Source organism: Felis catus, chromosome A1 (genome assembly GCF_018350175.1).
Source record: "Felis catus isolate Fca126 chromosome A1, F.catus_Fca126_mat1.0, whole genome shotgun sequence".
NCBI lineage: Eukaryota > Metazoa > Chordata > Mammalia > Carnivora > Felidae > Felis > Felis catus.
In genome coordinates this window covers 156,481,475-156,505,409 of record NC_058368.1, presented here as the reverse complement: position 1 = coordinate 156,505,409, position 23,935 = coordinate 156,481,475, and the positions used below count along the sequence as shown (strand labels likewise).

Here is a 23,935-nt window from a genome sequence, read left to right as displayed (position 1 = left end):
TTTCTCTGTCTCAAAATAAATAAACTTAAAAAAAAGGATTAAATATTCACGATTCCATGTTAGGGTCATTGGAGACAGAATTAGCTTTTGAAGAGTTATGATTCCAACTGTCTGTGGGTTTCCAGCTGTAAACAAATTGAAAACTTTCATTACTCCTTGTTCCAGTATTCAGAAGTATTTCTCCAGCCTCAGAAAGTTTAGGTAAATGCCCCAACATGCCCTTCTGCATGGCAGTTGAGCTAAAAGAATTTAAATAGGAAGATCGCCTTAGATAATTTGGCAAGAATAATCACCAAGTAAAGCAAACCATGAATGGACTGTTTCCTGTGGTTTATTCTCATCATCGGATTTCCTTTGCCTCAAAAAAGCAGAACTCATATTTGAAAGTCAATCACATGTTTCAAGACAGGTCCTCTAGAAAGCTAGTTATCGTCTGTACTGCAGCAATGAACTTACTCTTATACTCCCATTTCTTGACAAAACCTCTTGAAATAGTGTGTCAGCTCTGGCTCTCAAGAGGTTGACAACATCCGTAGAAACAGACACAATTTTTTCAGGATCGCTGGCAGAATCGTTGACACTGGCTGACACCACTGCATGTTGAGATGAGAAGCATGTTTCTTCACCAAAGCAGCAGAACCAGATGTGTTGCCAAGCATCACAGATGCTCTATCGGAGCCCAGAGTGCCAAGATTTTTATTCTGCCTGAAAATTTGTTTGGCAAAGAAATTCTTCACCATGTTAAAGACATTGACTCTGCAGATTCTCAAAGAAGTTCACAAAGTAGGAATTCTTTGATTGTAAGAACTTGTCGACAGGAGTTGGCTATGCAAATAGAGGTATCTATTTGTATTATTATGTGCAAAAGGGAGATATTAAAGACATGTCAGAAATTCTGTAGTGTTGACATCATTTGATGAGAACGCAACTTCAAGAAATGTGTGGCTTCACCAGCATCTTTCCAGTGACATGTAGGTTATTTTTCTTGGTGATATGATGGATGCAAAAAATATTTTAATACAGGTCTTTTTTTGTTCCTTGGGGCAAATCCAAAGCCAGGTAAAGTCCCAGTCTTTAATAACCAAAATGTATTTATATAAAGAAAAAAGATACACAGTGTCCAATAGATTTTCACAGTAGGCAGCCTGAGCTACTCCCTTTAATTTTATTGGTTGCATACTTCTATTGGCCAGAATCCTGCCACGTAAGAAATACTGTAGTTTTGCATCCCATTAAACTCCATAATTAATAGAAAATCAATAGATATGAAAACCTCATGGTACTGTTTTTTTTTTCTTTTGAAATTTTCCTACTTAAGCTAGACTCGAGGTAAACAGAGATGTATGGCTATAGTCATGTTAGCACCATGTGTTTTCTTAGATTCCTATCCATCGTAAACCATTCCAGAGGTCTTAACATTATAGTGACAATATTACCTATCTGTTTACCTTCAATATCAGATTGCTCGCTGTTCAAAATATGTTTCCCTGCCTAGTGATCTCTGGCCTGGCCATGTATCTCACTTTGGCCGACCTAGGCCATTTCCCAGCCAAAGGTTCAGGAGCCATCCTTGGCTCTGCCATCTCTCCTTTCCTTCTGAAACATAGCTGGAACTGTCCGCATAGGAGATCCTTGTTTAGCTTGAATTCTAGAATAAAGGTGATGTAGAGCCAACCCATAAGGGCATGTAGTATGAACAAAAAATAAACCTGTGTTTTTATTTTTATAAGCTTTCATGATTTTGAGGTGTTTTTTTTTTTTACCATGACGTAATTTAGTCTAGGCTGGCAGATAAAATATTCATCCATATTACTTGGTGTGAATCAAGGTGTTAATATTATAATTTCAAAGAAAACATAAATTTTTTAAATAAAACTAATCAAAGTCTCAGAAAGGAAAATTTAAAATATTTTTTTCTTCTTAAATTCACAGATCTACCCACAGACCTTGAAGCCCAGTCTCAGATCATTCTGCTGTTAGGTCTCTCTCACTGAAAAGTGCTTTCTTTTCCCCATAAACTTAAAGTGAAGGACAAGACACTGGGCAGACAGATAAATATGGCAGAATATGGGCCTTTCAGGAATCGCTGTCGGATGGGACCCTTGATTATGTAAACTAATAACTACAATACAGTGAGAAAAATGTTGTAATAGAGTTATAAAGAGTTTGGGTGGGAAAAACAGGAAGGTGACCATCTTCACAGACTTGTCAGCAAATGTTTGCACAGTAGAGGTGGCATTTAGTTTAAGTCTTGAAGGATGAGTGAGAATGTACAAGGAAATGTGGTATGTGAATTCAAGGAGTATTTGGTACAGTAGGAGCATAAAGTGGAGGAAAATGACACTGGAAAAGGTAAATTTAAGATTGTGAATGCTTTAGCCATCAGTTAAGAAATTTGAATTATCTTCAAGCAGTGAGAAATCAAAGGCTCTTTTAAAATAGGGAATTGTCATGATGACATTTGTGCTTTTAGAAGGAAACTCTGTCAGGGCACCTGGGTGGCTTAGCCAGTTAAGCATTCAACTCTTGATCTAGGCTCAGGTCATGATCTCATGATTCATGGGTTCTCCCATTCTCTCCCTCTCTCTTTCTCTCTCTCTCTCTCTCTCTCTCTCTCTCTCTCTCTCTCTCACTCTGCTCCTCCCCTGCTCATGCTCTCCCTCTCTTTCTCTCTCTCAAAATAAATGAATAAATTTTAAAAAAGAAGAAAACTCTGCTAATGGGCAGGTGATGGAATAAGAAGGAAACGAGACTTGGTCACCTGCATGGCTCAGTCAGTTGCATCTGACTTTGGCTCAGGTCATGATCCCAAGGTTTGTGAGTTTCAGCCCTGCATTGGGCCCCCTGCTGTCAACACAGGGCCCACTTCTGGTCCTCTGCCTCCCTCTCTCTCTGCCCCTCCCCTGCTTGCATGCTCGCTCACTCTTTCTCTCTCTCTCTCTCTCAAAAAATAAACATTAAGAAAAAAAAGAAGAAGGAAATGAGACTCGAAGTAGAGAAATATGCGAGGAGGTGCCATGGTATTCCCAGCAAGAAATAATGTCAGCCTGCACTGAAAACAGCAATCATGATAATAAGAAAGAAACAAATTTGAGAGATACTTTTAATAGTAAATGTACTAAGATTATTGAAACAATTTATGTTCTATAGAATAAGGGAAAATTTAGAGTTGCTGAGGACTATAAGATGCTTGGCTGAGATATCCTTGTATTTGTGAAGCACTTCACATGTTTCAAAGTACTTCCATTTCTTTACCTTAATTTAATGTTCACAATAACTCTGTGTATTGGCTTATCAAGTATTATTCCCATGCTTCAGTATCAGGAAGATTAACTTGGCTAGTGGGGAAGTAGCTAAGATTAGAAACCAGATAATGAGACTAAAATAGAGAAGTAGTTGAATCTGAAAACAAGTTAACTTATCTAAGAAGAAGGTAAGTCTGGGAATTAGGTAACTTGTCTGATGATGAAGAAACTGAGGTCAGAAAACTAACTCTCTAATTAACTTTCCTTCCTGGTCATGTTGTAGTAAGGCCTGTTGACCCACCCAGAGATGACGACTAGGTCACTTGGTGTGCAAAATTGCATGTTCTGGTCAGTATAGACAGAAAGTGTCCTCCGTGCCTGCCCAGCCCTCTTTTCCTTCAACACTAGATCTTAAGAGAGACTTTGAAAACATGATGGCAACAGGTCCATATTCAGGGCCTCTTCCCCATTTAGTGTGCTTTCACTAAGTGAACGCAGATCCAATGTGGAAGCAAGAAGTATCAATGTAAAAGGATGCAAAATATTTTTGATGCCTCAAAAGTTGGTTCAGAAGGAAAGGCATGTAACAGCCATGATTATTCTGGCTTTGATCTAAAACTTTAGGAAAATACGATGCAGGAGGATCATGGGTCAGTTGAGAAACCCCTTCTATTGTCACTATTTATAAAATGAAAAGACTGAAGCCTCTGAGTAACTCACTCAACATCACAAAACAAGCGAAACAACCAAACTACAAACTTTAGCCTGTTTGTCTCCAAAGCCCGCCATTGTTTTGCATAACAATCTCCCAGTGCCTACCCCCTACAAAAACCCACTTAGTGACTAAAGTAATAATTTCCATTCTTTCATTATTCACTGGCTTCACTGGGCTCACCTGGGCAGCTCTTGCTCGAATCACTCTTGTGAGTCTAGCCAGCTATCTGGGGCTGTGGTCCTCCAAGGGCTTGACTAGGCTGGACATTCCAGATGGCTCAGTTGGATGACTAGGGGTTGTTGCTGGCTTCTCATGACATAGCAACTCAATTCTAAGAGGGAGAATGATTCCAAAAGTGAGTGTTTCAAGAGATCCAAGCAGAAGCTGCAAAGTTTATGATGTAGGCTTGGAAGTCCCAGAATGTCACTTCTGTCATGTCCTATTGGTCAAACAAGTCACTAAGGCCAGCCCAGATTCAAGGAGAGGATGGCTTTGGTTCTACCTCTTAATAAGGAGTGTCAAGGTCCTATTGCATAAGAATCTAAGAGATGGGAGATATTATGTGGCCATCTTTGGAAAGTAAAATCAGCTACCATTTCTAAAGAAGAAAAGCTCCTAATAGATGTCCAGTAGCATTAAGGTATATGAAGCCTGTTGCCTAACAGGAGACTTTCTCTTTATCTAAGGTTTATCAGCATATAGTGCTTGATTAGGTTATCTCAAAACTTAAACAAGCATAGTGCCTTCAAATTGCCAGGTGTATCCAAAGTTTATCATCCCGTATATTTTTGTTTCATTTTTTGTTATTGATTTACAAGTGGAGAAGCATCAAAGGACTGACTGAATTGTCATTCTCTACTTCGCTAAAACCTGAAAGTGCTACCTAAATCTTTCTTCTTCTGCTTTGTCCATAGATAAGAATTCAGCCCAGAAATTTCACTATCTAGCTGAACTCTCCCTTGAAGCTAGTTGGTACATAGAAAGGAGTCATAAAAAAAAATCCTTTTTAAATCCTATTCAGACTATACTGGACATCCATTGTCCTCTACCAGTGAAGGAAGACAAAATGCCACTGTCCACTGTCCTGGAAGTCAGGCTTTACTTGCTCTGACTGGCTGCCAAAAATGAAAAGCCAAGTGAGGAAAGGAGATTGCAGAACATTTCCCTCTTAAAGCATAAGAGTTTCTTCTTTTTAGAAAATGTAATTTGAAATTGCCAACAGTTCACATCTGGTATTTTACTAATTTGTTCAAGGATATTTCTCATAGGATTTAAAAGATGACTGATATCTCTGAAAATTTTGTTGTACAAACTCTAAGTAGCTCGGTCAAGACTCTTTTCCAGGATCCTTGGAGCTAATGTTTTTCTGCTGTAGTGAGGTAGCAGTATGCAAATATTAAAATCAATATTGAGCTCATCATACACATATATGCTATTTCTTGGTTCTGGTATCTTACCCATGTATTCTGATCACAATGATTTGGAAACAGAGACAGCATCTGTCTTCTCTGTGATTCCACACTAGAATATTTTGGAGACATACAAGGCAATATAATAAACAAATATACAGCTGCTGCAGTCTGATAATGTAAGATTTTATTGATTATCCAAAAGAGTAACTACCCTAGGTATTAGGTTTTCTTGTCACAACCTTCAGTGCCTGGGGTAGTTGAACAAGTTCTTTTTTTCCTTTGAGCTGACCTCAAAGTCACATAGTTTCTGAATCAAGGTCCTCAGATTTCATACTTTGGCAATTTCTTTCCTTTCTAATGGGGTATATTAGAGAAAATGTGTCACCTTTTGCACCATGTAATACCAAATCAGATCAGAATTCATGCACAATTATGTCAGTGGAAATCTAATAGTACAGGCTGGCTTATCTCTAGATAACACATGGAAAAATAAACTTCCCCGACTGACAGATTTACTTGATTTTTTTTTCAGATAAGTTATTTGTGAGTAATCGAGCTAAAGAATGTAACTGGATTATTTTTCATACTATAAAAAAAAAAAAAGACTCTCAACAGTAAAATGGTTGCTAAGTATCCAAGCTCTGTCACTCTGTCCCCCCCCCCCACACACACACACACCCCTTTTTCTTTCATAAAGTTCCTGGATAATGAACACAAAAAAAGAATAAAAAAATTTTTTTTGCATTAGCTATATTTATTAAGAGGAAGAGGACTAACAACTTTAGGAAAACAAAATTTACATAAAACATTTATGTAAAAATAATGTTAGTTGATAGTTAATGATATTTAAGTAACACAGGCTAGGTGGTAGTCTACCTGGGAATGGTATTAGGCTGCCTAAAAAGCCTTCATCTGTGTTTCTCTTTTATAATCAGAAAAAGTCAAAGCCCATCGGTAATCTGAAGTCGTCTTGAAACCAATTAAAATAATTTAAGATAAGTTGTACTGCAAATGTGCTTTTTAAGTGTTTTAGACTTAGGATGTCTTAGGGATGTTGTAACCCCTTTTTAATGTTACTATTTATATATAACTACCATGTGTATAGTATTACACCTTTAATGCACTGTACTAGCTGTCACTTGAAATTAAGTGCAAGCATGTTCTTTTTTGGCCTTCAGTTTCTCCTACATTAAACGTTTAAATAATGGTACCAGTAGTAAAAGGGTGGGTAGCATTCCCAATGGAAACTCACTTCTGCATCTGGTTGCGTTGTGTTCAGGTTTCTGCACAAAAGATATCGCAATATCACAATCTCTTAGTGTTTACACACCTGGCATCCAGAACTCTACCTGATGTCTTTTCTCAGGAAATTAACAGAATCAAAGCTTATGGTAGGCATGTTTGATAGATATACCTTGTCTGTAGAGATCTGGTGATAATTCTATCAGAGTTTGTCCCTGGTTGATCATATATCTATGCATTTTTATATCTTTGTGGTTTTCTTCACCAACTCTGTGCTTGCCTCAGTGCCTTCATTAGAAGGTCAGGTTCTTAGGATTTAGTAATTCACCTTGAAAACGTACTGTAAGTTGAATGTATCAAGCATGAGTTTTCCCCACTCAGCATGAATTTCAGAGCATTAAAAAAAGACAAACCCATAGCTAAAATATTTTCTTGATCTCTGTTTTTCATTTATACAGAGACAAGTAAACAGATGCTTACTGATTTCGGATGTTTCTTTGTTTCCATAAGTCATGTTTACTTTTTATATTGTAATGATAGCATACAAACTTTTCTCCCTCATAATAAAACTGCATTTTCCAAACATACAAAACAATTAGTTTTAATAAAAGAGACTATCCACATGGGAGCCACTTGGAAGGGTTATAGCTTATGTGAAAACAATTGATAGGAAAATTAAAATTCCTTGTATTTATTTCTAAACATTTCCCTTCCCACAATCTAAATCATAATGATAGAACTTCCTGTGTGAATCTTTTCCCATAACAAGTAAAAGTAATATGGTAGAAAGAGATCAACTTTTTTTTTTTACAAGAGTTGACCAACTTTGTCACCTTTAAGTATGTTTGCATCTATTTACATACAGCACAGAAATGAAGGTGAAAATATTCTGATTAAGAAAAAAGGAATCAAGATAGGGTATTTTTCTCTCATTCAGTATGAATGATTCATTCAATTCATTCTTTCATTCACATATTCATGCATGTATGCACGTAATAAATATTTGTGTACCTATGACAAATGTCTGTTCTGTGCATCAAATATAGATACATTGTAAGAGAGTAGGTTTCTTTTCCTTTGTTCACCATCAATCTCAGACATGCTGTACATCTGTTGCCTCCATTTACTCCCCTCTTTTGTTCAATCTTAATTCTTTCCTTCGTGGCTTCCATTTATAACACTGTTCCCTGAACTTGTTCCCTGAAGACATTAATAACATCATTCGGCCTTCTACCTTTTTAGTGCATTGAGCTCAATGCTATCTTAGCCACCATTTAATCATATACCCTTCTATCTCCCTGGACACTCAGGTCTTTTTACTCTAACACTTCCGTGTTCATTGTTTGTCTTCATTGTTTGTGTATCTCCCACTTTTGTTCTTTCTTAATCTTTGCCCACAATTTTAACTATCACTTCAAGGAAGATAACTCCAAAATCTTTACTTTGATCCATGTATTCTTTCATCACTGCAACAAGTATTATGTACTTGTAACGTTCAAAGCACTACGCTATGTTCTCTGAAGGATACAAACAGAAATGAGGCCTAATTCCTCTTCTCAAGGAGCTAAACATTTCTGGTTATGCCTTCTGTCCCAAGTCTGTTGTGTCTTTCCACCCTTTTGTACATTGAAAGTTGCTTCATCATAAACCCAAACACAGTATATTTCAATCTGAACTTCTATTCTTTCCTCTCAAAAAAGCGTCCTTTGTAGCTCAAGAATTTCTACCAGTAGCGCAAATATTTTACTCATGAAGATGCAAAAACTCGAATCATTTTTGGTGGTTTTCTCTAACCTATAAGAAAAATTCTATAGATTTTGCAGTTGCACTATTCCTTACTTTGTATCTTCCTCTTAAGATTCTCCTGATATGCTCTTACAGTCTACATGAAGTGCCCGTTCTGCTTATTCAAGACCCATTCATCCTTTTTGTTTTTTGTAGTATTATGGTTTTATGAACACAGACATGATGTTCACATAAACTGTCTGTATGTTCATTTTCTTCACTGCACAGCATGGCATTGGGATTGTGACTCTGATGGCCAGATGAGCTGTTCTTTCCACAATGGCTTTGTGGTTCTCAGAGGAGACATTGTGGGCAATCTCTGCACAGTAAGATTTGTTGCACATCAGCAGCATTTCAAGCTCTTTGACGTTGCGGACTAAGAACTTCTGGAAGCCACTGGGCATCATGTGCTTTGTTTTCTTGTTGCTTCTGTCACCAATGTCAGGCATCAAGATCTGGCCTTGAATCTTCTGTGCACCCTATTGTCAATGCCTCTGGGTTTTTACCAGTTGCACTTAATTTTGACATACCAGTCTGACTGATGCCGGGTGACTTCTTCCTCTTTTTAACGATCTGGGGCTTCACCAGAGGTCTGAGGTCAGCCATGATGCTGAGTGAAAGATGGCTGCCACCTCCCCAGGTAGCACTGAGGAGCAAGACCCATTCATCTTTAAAACCCAACTGGAATCTGCTCCCCACCCCATATCCTGCCAATTAACTCTTTAGCCAGTGATAACTGTACTTCAAAACACACAATAATGTGTTTTTTCTCCTCAGTTGATATTCATCTACTTTCCCTTCCATTTTTTAAAATTATGTGCACTATACTGAGCACTTCACATGTATCATCTCATTTCTTGTTCACGACAACACTATTAAGTAGTTCTATCATCCACTGTGCTAGGCTAAGTGACTTGTCCAGAGTCACAACTAAAGACTGAAATTAGAACCCAGTTCTGTCTAGACTCCAAAAGCCCATGATTTAAACCATTATGCCACATTCTTACAACATTTATGTATTAATTAATTAATTCATGGTTTTATTTAATCTAATGTGTAAGTCTCCACAAAAACATTATAAACCATAGTGACAAAAACAGTATTATAACACATATTAAGCACAATGGTATATAAATAGTAAGCATTTGGTTCAATGCTCAGTGAATAGAAAGTTCTATGTGTATGAATGGAAAACAGCAATTCAGATATCAGAGTCCCATAACCACTCCAACTAGCCATGTTGTATACTGGATATTATTTAGCAAAAGAAAAGTGATTGTCCTATCATCTTCATTTTGCCAATATCTTTCTGATCTTTCTGATCCTGAGGCAATATCTATCTGCCTCATAGTTACATATCCCATAAGGAAACAGAATTGGATCTACCTTTGCCAGTATGATATTAAAAGGAACTTTCTGCTCCCTATGTGTAGAATTCATTCTATATTCCGATTCACATTCACTGGTCTCTGAGACCCAGTCATTACACGTGGTGCCCAAGGATGATACAGAGTTGAACGCAGTTTCCATCATTGCAGAGTTCCAATGTGTTCCCATCATTCACTCTCTTTTGTATTCCTAAAGCCACCACTTGGTTTCAAGTCTCTCATACCTCAAATGAGCCACCTTCCAGCGACTCTCAGCTATAATGTGTTCTTAATAATGCCTCCAAAATTAGCTTTAGATTTTTTGAAACAGGGTAGCATAATGGTTAAGAGTATTGGTTCTGGAACCGGGCTTTTGTATGCTGTTAGGCACAGTACTTCACCTCTATCCCTCTGTTTCCTCATCTTTAAAATGGGGTTAATGATAGTTCCTACCTTATCTTGTTATAAGGATTAAATGAGTAAATATGTATAAAGCTTATAATGATGTCTTTATCATAAAACAAATTTCATAAGTATAATGTTATTAGAGTGGTGTTATCATTATTGTTAGCAGCAACAGCAACATTATCAGTCATGGGAGTCCAGGAAGATTGTTATGTTATTAAATGGAAGAGACAGAGTCTGAGTAGGGATAGATTTTAGAGGGAAAGAAATTACTTTTGTTCTAACATGTTGAATCTGAAATGTCACCAGGCCATCAAATTAGGTATTCCAGTAGATACTAGAAATATAAATCTGGAATTCAAAGAAGAGGTTATGGCCAGAAAGTTAAATTTGAGCAGTACTAATTACAGATAAAAGTAATTACTGAAACAGAGGCTGTTGAGAGTGCAGGGAAGAGGGCCAAGGACAGTTCTGTGGAGAATGCCTCTATTTAAGGGGCAAGACAGGATGAAGAACAGAGCATATGGCTGAGAAGGAATCATAAGAGTGGTAGGAGGGGAATCAGAAGGGTTGCTGTTATGGGAACCAAGAGTTTTGAGAAACGTATTACTAGAATTAAATATGGTAAATGCTCATGGAAGATGACAACTGGGGGAAAAAGTCATGAACATTGATGATTCAATTAGTGAAGACCTTGGTGCTTGTAGTTTCCCTAGAGTGGTGACAGCAGAAAATGTTGAAGGCAGCATGTATGGACTGCTCTTCAGAATGGCCTCACTCTGGAAGGGGAGGGAAGGAAGGACAAGAACTTAGGATCTTGGCAGGAATTTGAGTGTTGTTTTAGTCTTGGGGAACTCACACTATTTCAGAAGGAACAAGTGGGGGAAGGTGGGTTTACAGAGCTAGAAGAGTACAAGCTCAAGGTCTCAGAAGAGATAGGATAGATGGAAGGAAGAACACTAGAGAAGGGATTGAGTTTCATGGGAGATCCAGGATGGAAGGGTGGGTGTTGAGGAAGTACACATGGCCTCTTTCTTTCAGCAAAGTGGGAGAAATGGTCATCTGCTGTGAATTCAAAGTTAGGGTAGGTCATATGTGGAATTTGAGAAACTTAACAGAAGACCATAAGAGAAGGGAAGGGGAAAAAATAGCTTCAAACAGAGAGGGAGGCAAACCAAAAGAGACTCTTAAATACAGAGAACATACTGATGGTTGATGGGGGGGGGGGGAGGGGAGAGGAGGAAACGGGTGATGGACATTGAGGAAGGTACTTCTTGGGGTGAGCCCTGGGTGTTGTATGTAAGTGATGAATCATGGTAATCTACTCTCGAAGCGAAGAGCACAGTGTATATACTGTATGTTATCCAACTTGCCAATAAATTATATTAAAAAAAAATTTAGGGTGGGAGGCTCTGGAATATGGAGGAAGTTTTAAAGAATATCTGAAAGGAATGTGATAACCAGTCAACCCCAGAATGACTGGATGGTCAAGCAGCAGTGAAGGCTCGGCTGGGGCCATGTGACGTAAAGTGAGTATGTAGCAATGAAAACACAACAGTTCATGGTTCATCAACCCAGAATGATTTGTACACAAACAGGGTAATACAGAAAGGACATAGAACAAGTTTCAAAGAAAGATGACAAGTGAAGTTAGAATTGAGCTGATGGGCTGGGAGAATGGTGAGGAGTTAGAAGGAGGAAGCCCCTTGATCAGTGGGATAGGAAAGGCTTGCCCACCAAATGAAGATGTAAATGACAGAACTAGACTGTTGTGTTACTCTAGACACTTCACATTGTCTCTTCCTCCCTTCCTTCCTTTCTCCTTTCCTTCCTTCCACCCTCTCTCCCTCCCTCCGTTTCTTTCATTCTTTCTTTTTTTCTTTCTTTCATTCATTCTTTCTATTTTGTTTATACTGGAAAACAAAACTCTTCCTGAACAATAAAAGAGGGTATATTTTAAAGTTAAATGTACTGTGATAATTCTAAGAGCATCACTCCAACTGTTGAATAAGGAAAGTAGAGTTTTGTTCTCCATCTTCTTTAACTTTTCACCTATGGCTTTAGATGAAGTCTGCTTGAAAAGAAGAAGAAGGTGAAAAAAAGATGTCAAAAAGAGTTGTATATTATAGAATGACATCTACCCTGCAGTTCTGTCACTCGCACTAATATTGCTTAGCATTCTGAGTTTTAAAAATAACGCAGTTATTGAGATTTAAAACTCTGCGGATGCAGAATACATTTTGGAAAATAAGACTTTTTACTATGCATAGCCAATTATAGTCCACTGAGAAAATGATGTATTTTTCCAATACATTTTTATTATGTACTTAACTGACGGACCTTCCCAGCTTCTTCATAGACATTCCACTCCATCAGCCACTGTACATAATATACTTCTTAGGAATCTACTTAAATTTGTATTTACCTGTGAGGCTAGATTGGCTCCAGAGGACACAGTCCTTTTTTCCTTGAGTAAATTATACATATTTTAGAAAACTATCTAAAAACATATTTACCTCATATGGAATTCTGGTCTCCAGGGTAATTAAGACCAGTTTTTAAAAAGCATAGCCAATGCACTTTAACTCTCTCAGGTAAATAAGATATATTTTATAATCATCTAAGAACGATTTCTCTCTTCCTTGCCTTCTCTTTCCCTTCTCCTGTAACTATCACCATGCCTCTTTTATACACATATTTAGTAATTATTTCAATGTTTCCTCAGATACTGCTTTTCTCTCAGGGGCTGGCACACCAATTACACTTTCCTTCCATTCCATGCACTGGCAACTCAACACAAAAGAGGCACAGCCTATCCTACATACAATTTCTGTAAGAGAAGTTACTTTGTGAAGATCCAGATTCTTCATATACAGTTTATTTGGTTTTCACATTTTAAGAAGGACTTACAATATTGGGGCATTTACCCATTAGAGCAAGCATAGAATTTTGTTGGTTAAGAGATGCCAAATTGAACTGTATTTTGAGCTTACACTAAAAATAGAAGGAATATCTAAAAAGAAATATGCAATAACATCACTGTAATGTTTTGCAAAAGCCACTATCTACCATAATCGTTATTAAAAACCAAAGAAATAAATGAAATTTCCTAGAAAAAAAATGCTTTCTCACTTAGCTATTTTGCACTCCTAAAACATCCTTTACACACTGATTTCTTTGCACACATTGAATAATGAAAATGCACAACCCATTCCTCCTTTGTCCTACAGAAATATTGCAGTAGTTCCCTCAGGAAGAAAGCAGTAGGAAATCCATGTGACAATAATTGTTAGGTGGTTTGTGCCAACCACGTGAGAGTAAAACTAAAAACTTGGGGAAAAGGTATTTTCTAGAAACTGTAAGATGAATGTAACGAATAGAATAATGTCTGGTTTGTTTCTCCTCTTCTTTGCCTCTGAGGAATAATCCTTTACATTTCATGAGACTGATTTCTGAAGTTGCTGTGGATAAATGTTACTGCTGTATGCACTCTTCCACTGGGAGGTCAAAATTTCTACTGGTCTCTTCCTGGTTGGCATAATTGGACCACAGAGTTTATCCATTCTGTCCAAGCTAGTGCAAGCCTCTGAGCCAGATCCTCTCTGCTTAGGGCTCACAAAACCCTCCCTATTAAAATATTTGCAGTAATGTTTAAGCATCAAGACATGATTGAGGGCTTTCTCTTGGGCTGGTGGCCTAAATCCTAATCACCTTTCCTATCAGATTAGTCTTAGAACTCTGGTGACCACGAGTCCTGGTTGGCCTAGCAGAGTCCCAGTCTACACCTGCTATCCTGCTGTAATTATTAGTAGTGCCCAATTTTGCTTTCAGAAGTGTCTTGGTTTGTATAATAAAAGACATGATCTCTCTACTTATATGAGTTCTTTGGATTGAGTTCTGTTTCCTTAGGTGTGTTTGTGTTTGTGCTTTTTGTGTTTATGAGGGGTTACTTTTTGTTTTTTTTCTACTCAGGTAAACTTGAGGAGATTAAAAAAAAAAGACCCTGGTTTTCACCAAAATAATACAGGAATCATGTTCAAACATTGATTCCTCAGCCCCACCTCAAGATATTCCTATTCAGTAAGGATGGGGCGGTTCACAGGAATTTTTTCTAAGTAGGTGATTCTTAGGCACCTGAGTGCGAAACTTTAGTTTCAAGCATCTGCAAACTCAGCCTAGCTATTTGACCCCTAAACACCGAATTCAGGTAGGTGCAAAGGGACATAACTACTCCAGGGTACTCTGGTGAACATGAGGGCCAGCTGGTCAGCTGCAGTCTATCTGGGTAATACTGACCAGCTAGAAGAGCTACTGTCTCCCAAGCTACTTGGCTGGAACTCAGGTAATCATTTTTGAGGAAATTTAATCAGGAGGATTCTTTCCTGATTCTCTAGCCAAGCACACAGACACGGCTTCAGCCAGGTGAATTAATTGACATACCTGAGGAAGCTATTTTGAGTATTTTGCAAGATGAGTGGTGTGTGCAGGTTGAATAGTGGTTGGTTTCTGGAAGGTTGATCCTAGAACAAAAGACAAATCATTAAGTGATGCAGCCCCACCACCCTCGTTCCTTCACAAGGCATTGTGCTGTACGCAGTCAAGGACACATGCCATTCAACCGCGGCTCCGCTTTGCTGACACTCTCAAAGTCATTCTTTCCCTTCGCAGCTGTCAGGGCTCTGCACACGTTATGCATTCCTTCTGGGCACTTGATGCTCACATTCCACCAGGCAGGAGAAGCAGGCACCTGAACAAAAGCAAAGACTCCTGGCCCCCCAAGATCACGGCTGTATGCCTCACACTTATTAACTGACTGCCCTTTACATTCTCCAGGTCACTTTTATTAGTCTCTCAAGGGTACCTGCATTTGGGGGGGGGGGTCTTAAAATTTTTTCCTCACTCTCCTCTTTGCCTCCACCCTCTACCCCGCCTTGCCCCTTCTCCCATACACTATCTTGCTTGCCTGAGCTCTGTAGAAGGAAATTAAACTGTGATTTGGTATGCTAAATTACCTGAACTAAAAACTATAATTTGCAATATTATTAAGTCATCACTGTCATGGATTTCAATTTCTTTCTGTTTAAACCTCTAACTCACAGCATCGCTCTTTTTGATTATTACTGAAAGGAGAGAGAAAAGCCCTTGGTTGTACTACTGACTGATAATATCTGTCAGGAGGGTTAAAATAGTATGCTTCCAAGTGGTTACTTCAGCCAGTCTAGTAAAAAACTCCACATTGCTCCCACAGTGCGCTTGTTCATATATGAGGGCACATGGGAAGATATGGGGCTTCTTCGGTGCTCCTCACAGTTTGAGTCAGTTACAGGAATTGGAAATTTCACATTTCTACATCCCAAGAAACCAGGATTTCAGTCCTGGATGATGAGGACTTTTTCTTTCTGCACTGCTAACTCCAGTCCTTTTGGAAACGCCTTAGATATTTCCTGCTAAGCTGGCAACAATGGGGGTCTTGATGATAGCCAGAAGCCCAGTCCCCTTCTTCTGCCGTATTCTCTATGTTGCTGCTTTTATTAGGCATTCAAATTTTCTGTAAGAGTGCACCAATCAGGATAGGCTAGGTTTTGCTGCAGTAATGAATCCAAATCTTGATAGGTTAAAATCATAGTGCTTTATTTCTCGTTAATAATATTTGTCCATCACAGGCACACAGGAAGCTTTGCTCCACAGCTTTACTGTCATCCTCACCTTGGGCTCAAGGCCAACAAAGCAGCTGCTATTGGGAATATTGCCAGTTACCAAGTCTGAAGGAGAAAGATGGCAAAGCATGCACTGACTCTTAAAGCTTCTTCCTGGAAGCAACACAGACTACTTGTGTTCACCTTTCATTGGCCAAAGCAATTCACTTTAAGCAGGTAGAAAAGTGTGATCCTACCACAGTCCTAAAAAGAGCCAGAATATTTGTGCATGGCCTTAATGATTACTACAAGGGCCTGGTAGGTTCGTGAGCCTGAAATAATGAAGGAAGAGAATGACCATAAAAAACAAGTTTTGTCTACCCAAACATATGTAAGCTGAAACATTGAGAATGTAGTGCTTCTCCCTGCATTTCAGTAACATTACAAAAGCAAGGCACAGACCTCAATAATTGTTGGGAAACAGCTATGTTGAGATCTGATCTTGGGGTCCTGTGTATCCCTCTGTGACAGCCCAGACAAGGACAGGAGCACAAGGTGGGATGTACTCTGTAATATGTCAGCAGTGATCTGGGGAACAAGGTGACTGGAATATGTGGTCTGCTCTTTCTGTTCTTCTGCTCCTTCTCTCACTTAACAAGTCTCCATTGAAGGATCTAGATTTTATCAGGTGATGGTGCCATTAGAGTAAGGGTTGATTCAGTCTCCGGAGTCAGACTTCCTCAATGTGCATCCCAGCTCCATCATTTACTAGCTAAAAGACCTTGGATCCATTGTTTAACTGATTTATGGCCTCAGTTTCCTCATTTGCATAATGGATATAGTAATAGCATTTAGTAAATAGTATTTTACTTCATAGCATGGATAAAATATATTTATAGTTCTTGGCCCAAGGCTCCATATATGTTATCCCTAACAGGAGATCACTTACAATTTTCATATTTATTTTTAATACAATACTTAAAAATTATGAAATTTGGGGAAAAGAGCTCTTTTTTCACTGCTTTGATAAGATATTTTAATTATTCCTCATTCTTCACAAGCAAGTTTTAGGGTATAGGGTTGCATATATCTTAAGTGCTAGGAGGGGCCAACAAATAAGACATCCCTTTCTTTTGCCCAGTCATCCACAATAAATACTTGTACCTACTCAAAGATATTTCTTTTCATCACCTTCATGATAAGTTGGACTAGCAAAAATTATATAGGCTGGTGAAGATTCTGAACTTCTTTCAAGGTTGCTCTAAGTATTTAAATATGATGCGCATAACCTAATAAGACATGGACACTCAGAATCAAAACATAACCGCAGGTCGTGACACAAGTCAAAGACAAGAATGCTGTGGGGCCACAATTATAGCAGAAGCATGAAGGATATCTATACTTCTTGACCTTGTAGAGTCAGCTTATCTTGCAGCCTTCGGATTATGTGGAGCACTCCTGAATAGGCTGGACAGTCTAATGGTTAGTCTACTGTGAACAGTCAAGGTAACAGCATCTTGTCTTTATTTTGCTGATAACAGTGCTCAAGAAATAGATGTGCAAGGGGATGTTAACTATACTTGCCATGATATTACAAGGCTGTTAATATAAGGAATGAAAGTCACATAATAACAGCTTGCCCCACAGAAATTTTATTTCCTGTCAAAGATTTGAATCAACAACGCAGAACTAAATTTCTTAGAGCATGGGACTAAGGAGGTCAAGCAGTCATGGGTTTTGCCCTGTAGCTGCAAAGTATATTCCTACCCCTTTTAACCATGTCAGAATGTCCCCTGGCAAAATCGGAAGCCAAATTAAAAAGTTGGCAGGGAGCCATGTACATTTAGAACCATTCTGAGGAATCTTGTCACAGGACTTCTGTGTTGACAGTTTTTCAGTTGTTCCATACCCACCAAGCAATGCTTTTCAACAAGCACTAAGTCCTAAGTATATACGCAATTGTGATATATGTTTGGCTGATCTGGGAACTGCTTTCCCCTGCAAGATAAACAAGGAAATTGGGTCTAACAGTTCATGTACCTTTGGGAGATCCAGAAGACAGAATAAAATCCACATCAAATTATATTCATCTAATCACCTGGATCAAAATGATATAGTTTTTCAATAGTATCATATCTGCTTTCTAGCCTCAAAAGTCCAATTTATTACAGAATAATTATCCCAATTCACTTAGTATTAAAGACCACTAAACCAATCAGAAGACCTGTATTCTGGATCTGCCTCTGGTGCAGTCTTGAGCAAGTGGCTTTACCTCTTTTGGCCTAATATATAAAAGGGGTTATTTGGACTAGAGCAGAGGTTAGCAAACAATAGCCCATAGGCCAATCCTAGCCTACTGCCTATTTTTGCAAATAAAGTTTTATTGGACCACAACTACATCTATGACTGTTGTCATGGTACAACAGCAGAGTTAAGTAGTTACGGCAGAGACCATATGGCCTGTAAAGCCAAAAATATTTACTCTACAGCCCTTTACAGAAAAATTTACTAACTCTTAGGTTGGAAGCTATCTATTTCCTCTCTTTTCTCATCTGCAAAGTGAAAATAAAATAGTACCTCAGGGCACCTGGGTGGCTCGGTCAGTCAAGCGTCTGGCTCTTGATTTCAGCTCAGGTCATGATATCACAGTTGGTGGGTTCAAGCCTGGTATCGGCCTCTGTGCTGGATTCTACTACTTAGGATTGATTCTCTCTCCCTCTCTCTCTGCCCTTCCCCTGCTCATGTGCATGCACGTGGTCTCTGTCTCTCTCTCAAAATAAACTTTAAAAAAATAGTAACTCATAAGATCATAAGAATCAAATGATAGTTTTTAATGCAGTTCCTATTTATGACATGCTAGGTAACATAATTATATCACTGTTAATTAAGTGGTGAGTATAATCACTATCAGGATTCTAGCAGTTTCCCATTACAGAAGAAATAGCTGTGGCTGCAGTGCTCTTCTAAGAAGCTACACAGAAAGGAAAGAATGGCAGTTGATGCATGGGACTTGGCCAACTGGAGTAACAAAACCCAACACGGTCAAAAGATAAGCCATAGGCTAACTACATTTCCAGCCTAAAGAGTGCTAGAAACACATGTTATGTAAACATTTACATATCTACTTGATACTTAAGCCCACTTTTGAAGGCTAAAATTTAGACAAGCCAAGTGAGGAGCTGAAGGTATTCAAGGTCAAGGAAAAGAGAATGCTCAAGAGGCATGAGGAGCAGTGTGTAGAAAACTTAGGTGGGAACAAAATATTCTGATACAAGAATTTTGAGTAACAGAGCTAGGAAGGTTGGTTGAGTACTGGAGCAAGAAATGTAAAAAGGTTTTGTTGTTGTTGTTTGGTTGGTTGGTTGGCTTTTTTTTTTTTTTTTATGTGCATTGAGATCCACCGAAGAGCTCTGCACCTGAAAGCATTAGTATTCCTAAATTGAAATATCTTTACTGTATAGAATGTATCACAGGACAAAGAAATGAGAAATTAAGCTCATTTTATAGAGAAAATTTCAGTTTTGTCTGCATTGTTATTATAATTATGTTTTATATTTGTTGTTTCTGTTTGTTCTTCTTTTTTGAAACTTCACTTAAGCCTACTTTTACCTAGTGTGTTTAAAATGGAGTTGTAGCTAATGCACAAGTGTAAAAATGAATTCATGTTTTTTTCTTTAAGAAATGCTACTTAAAAAGCATTATTTTATATGTACTACAAAAAACATTCATAGTATTTTCAATTTATTCAGTAATACTAAGGGCCTACTCTGTAAAAGATAGGGGAAAATGAGTAAAACAGGGGGTTCTGTCTTCAATCTAGGAGGGAAATAAATGACATTAAATAAACAAAGACAATGCCATTAGTACTTTGAGTGTTCAGAAGGAGTGAGGGATGGGGAGGGCTCTAATAGTGCTGTAGACATTGTTAATTGTCTATTCAATGTCCATTTCCCTATTTTCCCCTGCTAATAGAGAACTTATTATATATATAACAGCAAAGAATCTGGCTAAATATTTATTTTCTAAGGGTTTCATCTCATCTCTAAATGGCTTTCTAATCTAGTTCTGACTAAAGATCTGTAAGAAAACTTTTCTGAAGCTTTCTAGAAAAACTTGCTACTGTCTTGATAAAATAGGACAGATACCACTAGCTCCTTTCTTCCTCTTTTCATCTACTCTTGAATGTGGTTGCAATGCTCACAGCTGGGGCAGCCATCCTACCACATGAGGCAATAAAAAAGAAAATAATAGAATGGAAAGATAGAAGTTCTTGAGTCCCCAGTGATATCGTTGAACATATAAAACAACATTTGCAACCACTGACTTCTGCACTTCCTATTACGTGAGGAAAATTAGCTCTACGACCTAAACTAGTATTGGTTGGAGATTCTTTTGCAGACAGCTGAATGCTAAAAGATTCATTGAGAAAAGCTGATTCTTTGTTTATTCACTTTTATAATAAATATCTTTTCTACAAATACTTATTTCTTCAACTCCTTAATTTCTTTAACAAGTATTTTTAAGCACCTATGAAGTGTCAGACCCTGTGCTAGAGGCTAAGATTACGTGGTAGTTCTGTTGGAGATATTCAGATAGGAACAATAGAACTTCTCTTTTCTCTCCATCTCTGTTTTTTATATCAGTATAACTGCTCTGTATCTTTACCCTGCAAAAGAAACAAACAGAGACCAAGTGAAAATGAGGCCAGGAGGATCCAATATATTTATATATCTATTGCACATGCTTCCTCACCATTCCCTCAGAAGAAATGGAAAGAAATGACCACTCTGTAAGAAGAAGTCAAGGGAGCCAGTAAAACTCCTTTATTCTACCTCATATCTTGGCCCAAAGAACACTCTCTGAGCTCTAGCACTGTTACGGGATCTTCATCTAGAACACTGTAATAGACCCATCTGGGAAAAGGTTAGTTCACTTGTGGTATACTGCTCCCAAAAAGAAAGATGGTCATTAAGTGAATCCTCAAACCCAAGCCCCTAAGCTCCATCTTGGGTTTTGCCATGCTCTGGCTTGTGCAAAAAGAAATCCACAAGCATGAGACGTGCTGGGGAAAGTTTTTATTCTACACGGGTGGGAGTATATCACAGGAATGCTCTGGAGACTCCCTTCTTGTTTTTCACCATCTTAAAAGCAAACGGTTATCTGACAGGAAATGCTTTGTGTTCACTCTCTCCTTTTGATACGTTATTTTGGGAAACGAGCTGAATATAGGTTTAGTCTTGGTATCGAGTCCCTGGGTATAATCCAACCAAGAATTATCTTTGGATAAGAACACCCAATTGCTTCAGAAAGGATCATTTGACTAAGGTGCTGCAGTGATAACGCCAGTAACAGAGAACTTTTACCAAAAGTGAAAGTGTGTCATGTACCAAAACTCTACTAAGGCTAAACTCAACACATCATTCTTGCCCACAAACCAGCATCTCCTCTCGCCTCCCTTGTTTCCGTTGATGCTATCAAACACTTGAGTCCAGCCAACAACTTACGTTGCTTCCTTCTCCTTCCCATCTCTCGAATCTTCTCCTCCTGGATTACTTCACTGCCACTGCATTAACTCAGGCCATCATTACCTCTTGCTGGAACTAGCAATAGCCTACCAACTAGTCTCCTCAATCCCAGGTTCTTGGATCCAACCCACATCCACTTCCTGTGGCCTCTCGTGTGTGAGCTCCATGGAGCAGTGACCTTGTTTGTTTGCCTTGTATCCCACTGCATTCCTAGGACTGAATACAGCGCCTAGTACATAGTTAGCTCCCAAGAAATATTGGTTGGATGAATGCATCATACAGAAAAACCCTGATCCGATTTTGATCCCCTGCTGAAAACCTTATTATCTCCTCATTTCCCATGATATAAAGCCTGGCCCTCCCTAGGGTGGCATTCAGGAGCTCCAGAGCTTGAGTCACACTCTGACATTTTTATATTCACCCCTATACATTCTGTCATCTACTCTCTGTTCCAACCAAACTAGGTGACATTACTTTTGCAAGACAGGATCTTTTTGCCTCCTTGTAGTGTCTAAGCCTTCGCTCCCTCTCCCTGGAATGCATGAAAAGCCCTGTAAGCCATCTCTGCCAATACTAGTCCTAAATCCTACCTATCTCTTGAGAACCAGCTCTCATCTTCCTTCCTTCATGAAGCCTTTTCTAAAAATAATAATAAATGTGTCAGTTTTTTGGAGAGCTCACTATGTGCTAGCTCACATTTCCTTCTCACAAAAACCCTATGAGGCAGATCTGTTTATCCCCAGTTTAAAGATAGCGACACTGAAACTCAGAGCCACTTTAGGGATTTGCCTGAGTTTGCACAGCACAGGCCAGGTAGGATTTGAATCCAGTGCTAAAGCGTCTCCCTTAGCCCTGCCTGCTGCTACCCCATTATCCATCATAATTGCTCCTTGTGCATTTTGGAAGCACAGAAGCTTAAAACTGGCAGTCAACGAGTTGAATTCAGCTATGGGCAGGATTTTAAAACCATGTCCAAAAATCAGGAGATCAGAAAAATGTGGATTTTTAACTTCTCTTAAAAATTAGGAAGTTCTGGCAACATTGGATATGGGTTCCCACGTGGCCTTGATCCAGGGGAGTTGGGTCATATATGCCCCTTCACATGGGACTTGTACTCTCACCCAGCCTGGCTTAGGCAGGCATTTGAGTTTGTGTCCCCAAGAAGAGCTTGTTAACACCTGTCATAAAACATTTTCCAAACTCTCCCTTATCTCATTCCACCTTCCTGAGGCTGCAAGCTTTCTCCTTTATTTCTTTCTTCTTTAGTCTGTTTTTTTTTTCTTTTTCTTTCTCTATAGCATGAAATCAGTGCTTGGCATGTTGTGGATCAATTATCCTTTTATTAAATTGAATATAGGTAAGTTTGCAGGTTTGCCAATAAACCCAACTTTGAATATTTCTCTAAATACAGCTTTTGGGTTAATTTTAGTATAACCAATTCTGACATGGCCCCATTTGTAGAAAAATAGTAGGAGTGAAAAACCACCGAACAATCTCTGAGGTTTTTTATTTGTTTACATTGGATTACATTGATGTTTTCATTAGATTTTCATGAGATACTTGCTTCTGATTGTTCTCGCTGGAAGATGATGAAGTCATTTTGCTTTCCATGTCAAGTCAACCTTGCTTCCAGCCATTAGCCATGTCCTCACCTTTCTGTGCCTCTAGTGTAGAATTTATCAGACAGGATCCTAAGGATTTGTTTAGAAGCCTGTTTTCTTACTGGCAGAGACTATTATTCATCTTTGTTCCTCTCATGCTCAGCATACTGCCTGGCAGATAATAGGTGTTCAATATGGTTTCATTGACTGAATTATTGCCTGAAGTACATGCACAATAGACAGATGATCTAAATTGAAGTTTCTTAAGTCTGACATGAAGAAACATTGACACTACTTCCTCAAGTTAATCAATGATATTGATAATGTAATATAGTATTTTTCTTTTTTCTTCCTGCCAGTTAAAAATGTTAACACTACGTTCTTAAACACCAAAGGGAAATTTTGTTGTGGAGTTCTTGGTAAAATCAAGAGGCTTCAGAAGTTACTTATTCTTTGTTCTTTTGAAGCGGTTTTAACAGGCAGTGATTGGTTCATTAGCCTAGGCTTCTCTTTACCACAGCCTTCGGAGGCCAGCCCAAACACCCTGTGGCCGACTTGCGTGTTTGATCTGACCATCAGCAGCTACAGTTCCTGGCCCAGCTCTGACTTCATTGACCAAAGCAAATGACAGCCATGGTACTCCATTTTCTTAATATCACCAGGCCCAAGAAATCAAAAACTGGTAAACAAACAAACAAACAAAAGACATGCCTCTCTTTTACTTTCTGCTGTTGGCCTGGAGTAGAAGTGTTCCAGAGTCCTGGCTTTCCACTTTCCAGGGGTTTCATTCTAATATTTTACTGCCCTGATGACACTCAAGATTTTGCCTTGAACTCCGCAGCTTACATGATGTCATTGAGACATTCTGGAAATAAAATAATAAGGGTTTTAACATTTATGGAATATTGCTACGGCCAACCCCTGAGACAAGCATTCTAATTGGATCATTGCATCTGATCCTTAGAACAACCCTGAGAAATGGGGATCCCTATTAACCCAGAT

The 23,935-nt window shown here is 38.6% G+C and overlaps 1 protein-coding gene across 21 annotated transcripts in view; it reads left to right on the top strand.

The window, feature by feature from the left end:
* The window catches only part of MCTP1 (multiple C2 and transmembrane domain containing 1), a 520,292-nt gene that overhangs the window by 455,533 nt on the left and 40,824 nt on the right, over positions 1-23,935 (top strand). The window contains exons 21-22 of one of the 21 annotated variants that reach the window (XM_045040194.1): positions 10,636-10,639; positions 12,264-12,625. The exons of 18 other annotated variants lie outside the window; for them this stretch is intronic. In XM_045040194.1, coding sequence (XP_044896129.1) covers positions 10,636-10,639; positions 12,264-12,337 — 78 coding nt within the window. In that variant the 3' untranslated portion in view covers positions 12,338-12,625. Of the gene's footprint in view, positions 1-557; positions 1,727-1,932; positions 2,552-10,635; positions 10,640-12,263; positions 12,626-23,935 lie in introns of those variants that run through there. 2 more of the 21 variants (XM_045040196.1, XM_023258504.2) reach the window with 2 other exon arrangements.